The 6,670-nt window shown below is 38.4% G+C and overlaps 1 protein-coding gene across 2 annotated transcripts in view; it reads right to left on the reverse strand.

Annotated features, from left to right (window-relative positions):
• The window catches only part of BMPR2 (bone morphogenetic protein receptor type 2), a 217,323-nt gene extending 210,884 nt beyond the window's left edge, over window positions 1-6,439 (reverse strand). For both annotated transcript variants that reach the window (XM_036928171.2, XM_036928169.2), the window contains exon 1: window positions 5,794-6,439. In XM_036928171.2, coding sequence (XP_036784066.1) covers window positions 5,794-5,869 — 76 coding nt within the window. In that variant the 5' untranslated portion in view covers window positions 5,870-6,439. The remainder of the gene's footprint in view (window positions 1-5,793) is intronic.
• Window positions 6,440-6,670: the final 231 nt, after the last annotated feature.

Below are 6,670 nucleotides of genomic sequence, written 5' to 3' on the forward strand. Positions count from 1 at the left end.
AATATATATATATATATATATATATAAACACACTTCCAATTGTAAAATAAATAAGTAACCGGGATGTAATGTATAGCATAAGGAATATAGTCAAAATATTGTAACAACTTGGTATGGTGATACCTGGTACCTAGAATTATCATGTATATAAATGTTGAATCACTGTGTTGTACACCTGAAACTAATGTAATGCAATGCTGTTGTCAACTACCCTTCAATAAAATAAAATAAAATAAAAAAAGTACATTCCAAAAAAAAAGTACATTCCTTATACAAAGGAAGCATTAATAGATGTTTGTTGACTGGACATTTTAGTTCTCCTCCCATATGTTATCTACCCTACTAATGTCTCCCTACCCTTCTGGCTCCACCCATGAGTGAAAACTGGAATAGAAACTGGGTGTGGTCAAACACTTACTGTACTAAGTGCAATTAAGAGCAGTCAATAAATGCCATGTTCTAATAGTTCTGATAAGGCAGTGCATTATTTATTTATAAGCTTATTTCTAACCTTACATAGACTATACATAAATTATATATGTATTCTTGTAATCCTGTAGTCTTAGCTGTCATATCCATCCTATAGCCAAAAAAAAATTTTTAAACAAAACAAAATAAAGTCTATAGCACTCAAAATTCTACCACAGTGATCTTCATTGATTCTGGAAAGGATTCAATGACTAGACCTTTAACTACAAAGGGAAACAGTTTGGTAATATGACAAACTCTTCAACATGTGTAAGTGCTATGCAAGATGGTCAAAACTCATGAATTCTTAGATATCACAGCACTCACATTTAATGTTTCCCAGCAGACAGCAACCAAATTAGGATACAATTCATCTTTGGTGGACAGAAATAAAGTATATGCAATTTACACACCTGGAGGGCTCCATGAAATATTTGCAACTAAAACCAAAACAATGTTACCTACTCTAATTTAGTTTTGCACTAACTCTCTTATCTGTACTTCATCAACAATTCTCATTCAAATATACTGAAAGTAAAACCACTTCTTTCTTCTAACAAGTAATTTTTTTTTGGCAGAAGGAAAAGAAAAATAAAATGGCCAAAATAAAAGTATGAGTTAAATGAACATATAGAATACTGGGTGAGCAAAACACTTTTAACTAACATATCACCTTTAAGACCAAGAATAGGCAAGAAAAAAAAATTGTACAGATTTTGAGAAAGAAAAAAGTTATGGGTAATTACTTGAGGTATAAAGTAAAAAATGTTTGGTACCAATGTTGACTGCACAAAAGATCCAGAATAGGTTATAATTAGCACAAAAAGTGAAAAAAAAAAGTAAAACCTGAGAATTAAAAGAAGTTTTAGATCCAGTAGTTCTCAAACTTTACGGTACATAAAATTTACTGGGTGGTGGTGGGGTAGAGGGGACGGGGGATGTTTGTTTAAAATGCAGATTCCCAAAGTCACTATCCAGCTATTCGGATCAAGTAGGTCATGGGTGGTGCCCAGGAATCTTCATTTCAAACAATCTATTCCAATTCCATAATACTACAACTGAGAAAACTATATTAAGTAATCTTTTTGCCCCAAATCACTTATAATCCAAGTCTCATTAACTCAAGAAAGTAGTTTTCCTACTACACCACTTAAAAATTACTTTATAGTTGAAGAAACTAGGACAAAGAATAAATAACTAACACATTACTGAGCAATCTTAGAGTAATTCCTCACTCCCATCCTTTTTTATTTCTTAAACATCTTCTATGTGCATAGCAATGTGGTAGATTATAAAACATTTTAAGATATGAAGCTATTATCAGTTGAGAGAACCAGGCAAAAACACAAAACTGATACTCAACAGCAAGGGTATATGAGTAAGTGCTAAAATGAGCAATATGGCCAGTAACAAAATTAACAGATTTACACTGACTTCAATCTGCACCTTTTAGAGATCCCATCAGAGATCAATATTCAATTTATTCTTTTTCACTGTTACGTAAGTTCACCTTTAATAAAGGAAAGCTGTTGTCCTTGTGTGGAACAACTATCTCTCTCATATTCTATACACTGACCAACACCAATATCACTACTATCACATCAATGCACATACCAGTATGGCTTTTACAGAGACCAAAGTTGGCATAGTTTTCATGTAAAGTCCTGTTTAAAAGTTTAGCTTTTCAAATGGTAAGAGAAGTTTCCACTCCTGGACTCTCTTCCTGACCATATGTGGTAGATTGAAGGCTCCAATTCTTCATTCCCTGGCAATGGCATTATATATCTGTATTTACTATAGCCTCATTATAGGCAAAGTGTACTTCACTACCTCTAGCCTTTGGGTTTGGCCAATGGGATGTTAGAGGAGTAGAGTCTGAAAATGGCTGGTGGAATTGGGCTTGTCCTCTGTACTTCTGCCATTGGCAAGAGATAACATAATCTTCCACCAGATACTACCTTTCCCTCCAGCATGGGCCCCAGAATGAGACAAGTGGAGCAGAATAACTGCTTACTGTTGTATGATTTGGTAATATGTTTGGTAATATGGTAATAGTTTGATTTGGTGGCTGCTAGTTAATATGGAGCACAAGCTGACTGAATCACAATTATTTAAGAAATCCAATCAAGACTGATTAGATAAATCAGTGGTTCTCAAACTTGCCTCAGTGAGAGAATCTTTTGGGTTCTAAGTTTAAAATATATGTATTTATGGATGTGTATACACACACAAACACTCACCCATATACAAGTCCCAAAGGGACCCATTCTCTACACCTAGACTACAGGGACCAGAAATAGCACTTTATCAAGAACCACAGATGATCCTGCTACAGTATGAGATCTTGAGAAATACTAAAACAAAGTTACTAAATTTCCAGTTCCTCAACAATATTCATTAACTGTTTGAAAACATGAACTAAATAGGTGAATCCTGCTTTAGACAATGTGTGTGTGTACCTAAAGAAATATATGTAAAATTGAAATCTAGCCAAGTGAATTATTTCAAATGCAGGAAGAATCAGCTGCCATTGACGCCAGTTCAACCACGGAGACATCTGAGCCAACCAAGGAAGAGGATTTTGATGTAATGCAGGACAGAGTTCTTTGAGTGTGTCCCGGAGAATCTTCAGGTGTGGATCCCAACAATAAAGCCATTCGAAATGCCATGAGCTCCTTGACCTCCCAGGCCACCAAAGATACCAAGAAGGACAAGAAGGGGGAGGACAAGAAGACTGGACAGAAAGGAAAGCTGAGCCTGCTCAGGGGGCTATATAGGATTAGGTATGTTATCTGTAACCATTACAACCTAAATAAAGCTTGGCAACTTTTTTTTTACACAAATAAGTATTGCATTGTGTTGTACACTTAATTAAAATAAAAAATTCATTTATAAACCAAACAAGCACATGGTATACCTTATAAATTATAATTTTTTGCATACCAACACTTCTTAGAATTTAGGAATCCAGGAACTAGATAAAATGGGAAAGAGGGATTTAAAAAAATAGAGGATTTATCCATGACCCCAAAGACAGATGTGGTATCAGTCAGTCTTTCAGTATATTTTTTCTGTTCAGCAGCATTATTTGCACCTGTCTGGTTACATCACTGCATCAATGTATCCCAAATTCACACAGCTCTTCTCTGGTCACCTTGCACTTACCGAAACTGCCACTAGTCACACCAGTATCAGGCAAAGCAAAGTTTACACGTTTAGAACCAAATCTGCATAACTACTGCTATACCAAGATCCTGTCAAGTGTCCCTGCTTCTTTCCAAAGGATGATTTGGTGAAGGCACAACTCTCTTTTGTTCCCTATTAGAATGAGAGGTTGTTATCATTAATGCGGTATGTAGGGGTGTGGGCTCTAATCCTGGCTCCACAATTTATTCAATGTGTGATGAGTTATTTAAATTCTCTGTACTTTACTTGCCCTCTCTGTAAAAGGAGCTTAATTAAACCTAGAGTATAGTATAGTACTATCCTGAGGACCAAATGAGAAAATTCATGTAAAGTTATTAGAATAGTTGCTGGCACATAGCAAGCACTCAATAAACATTAGCCATTATTGTTATAGCTCTGAAATCCAGATTCACAAATTTTGGCATCTGGTACTATGCAACACTAAAGAAAAAAAAAGACTAAAACCACTTTTAAGTATAATTCTTCTAATTAACCCTCTTTAGGGACATCATTCTATTTTATTTACCAAATATAAATTAAGTTTGTTTTTAAGTCAATGTTCTTTCTCTTACTTTTGCAAATTCTGATCACAAAATAATCTGTCAACTCTGAATGAGAATCTACATTTTAAAAAGGTCAATAATAATAAGTAACATTGAAAAGTCTATGTTCTTAGATTTCTGCTCTTAGAATAACTGCTTAAGCTTAAGGCCTTCTACTCTCTTTGTATTTTACAGGAACCACATGACTTAGGGCTAAAGAATTTAAAAAAGCTAACACAATATAAAGAACTCTAGAGAAAAATTATTCATTTTTACCCCAAAAGGAATTGTGATGATTAAGAATCTAAAATACATTTCAAAATACAATCAATTCATAAGTTCAAATTATTTTAACACAATGATATAGATTTATCATAAACATACTAGACATCAATCAATAATCAAAAGCAGAAAAGGAAACTTCAAAACTTTCAGTATTTTCCCAATGCAGACTTTTAAAATGGAAATAAGCAAGCAATTCCTGTGTCTAACATAGCACATGAGAAATTTATTGACTGTGAAAAGTACACACTATAAAAATAAAAATGTAACTGGAAAGCTGTTATTTTACCTGTTACTCATTTTTAAATGCATTATCTACTTGCCATCCTAAACCAAATTTAAGAATTCTATGTTATAACTCACTCCTGAAAATTTCTATAAGCTTATCACAAAAAGACTACTTGAAAAACGTGAATAAGGTTTTTTTCTAAGTTGTCTTGAGAACTAAAAAGAAAGCATCCTGAGGAAAAGATGACTACAATTTCCTTTTAAGCTTCAGTAAAATGTCAAAGAACTTTCAGGACTCAAACCTCCTAGAAGTCTGATGTGAGGTCAAAGTTGTCTCAATGACAGGAAGGCCAATACATGCCAGATGACTAAACGAAAAGTTACCAAAAATACTTTGAAGCCCAATAGTAATTCCAAAAACATATAAATTAAGAGTGTCCTAATTGAAAAGATGGATAAAATTACAAAAGTACTTTGGAACAAAATAATACTGATTATAATTAACAGTATTATATAGTGTAATATAATTAAGAATTTCACAGTTCTGACTTCCTCAACATCTATCTATTCGGTTTATTAGGCAACATTTTTGAATAATAAAAGTAGCCCGGATTCCCAAAGAGTGATCTAAATCTATCACTAAGGTTCAAGTGTGTGTTCTGTAGTTGATATTCTTTTTACTATAAGCCAAATCCCCTTCTTCATATTAAAAAAGAAAACCTACAGCTCTGTTTCCAAAGATCTCTTAATAGCCACTGTTCACTGGTATTAAAATATTCTTTTTAATCCTTGCATTACCTCACAGCTAAAAATGTCAAGATACCACACCCATTATGTTTTCCCCCAGCGTGGGGAACGTGGCGGGTGGGGAATATGGGAGGGGGGTTGCAAAACTACACAAAAACAAGAAAGGTTATTTCTCTGGAAGGAACTGGAAAGGCGCGCAGGTAGGTACCCGACTACTGATCCGTCCACAGAGACGGGCGGACGCAGCGCGACGGGCGAGCGCAGGCCCAGGCCTCTGCGGGCTCTCTCCCTCGCCACCCGCAGGGGCAGTGGCCCGGACGCGCCACCCAGGGCTACTCACCGGCCGCCGAGCTGACCAGCAGGGCAGTCCATAGCAGTGAGGGCACCCGCCAGGGCCGCCGCAGCGAGGAAGTCATCCCTGGGCCAGCCAAGCAGGAAAGCAGAGAAAAGAAATATGGAAAGTAAACACGGGCGGAGAACTACGGTCGCGAGGCTTGTCTTCTGTCTCGCCTGACTTATCCGCTCCGTATTACAATGCAGTTTGAAAGGACAAATGGCAGATGAGAGGACCTAGCTACAGAGCTTTCATTCCGCTGCAGAAATTCCCTTCATTTCTCTCCCTCGCGACTGGGGCGGTTCATTCCCTTACGACGGGGTGCCTCAGCCCCCCAAACTGAAGACATATCCGTAGGGAGAAGCAGGGAGACGAAAAGAAAGCCCGCAGTTATTTCCCTCGTAGTTTCACGATATCAAAAAAATATCCAGGTCTGGGAGAAAACATATCCGGGGTGAAGAGCGGGGATTCGATGGGGGCTGGGGGCGCGAGGATCAGAACAAGTTCCCCGCTGCCGGGAAGGACGAAACCAGGCGGGCGGCGGCGGTGCCGGGCGGCCCGAGTCGCATCGCCCGTGGCTCCGGGAGGGCAGGATTCCTTTTTAAGTTTCGCTTCGGTGCTTTCTTCACTTCGATCTCGAGAACAGCAAATCTTCCTCGACTGGCTCGAAAAAGGTGCCCGCCCCCGCGGACAAAACCCACAGCACAGCCTTCACGCCTTCGCGAAACAATCCTTCGAGGGTCCGGCAGGGCCCCGCCGGAGGGCCGGAGGGCGGTGGGAAGTGGGGGAAAGAAGGGGTGGGCAGGCAGGGCCCGGAGCTGCCCGAGACCGCGGGGGAAGGGAAGGTGCCGGGAGGCTGCCCTTTCCAGCCCGCCCGGGTGCG

The sequence above is a fragment of the Manis pentadactyla genome, chromosome 6 (genome assembly GCF_030020395.1).
Source record: "Manis pentadactyla isolate mManPen7 chromosome 6, mManPen7.hap1, whole genome shotgun sequence".
Lineage (NCBI taxonomy): Eukaryota > Metazoa > Chordata > Mammalia > Pholidota > Manidae > Manis > Manis pentadactyla.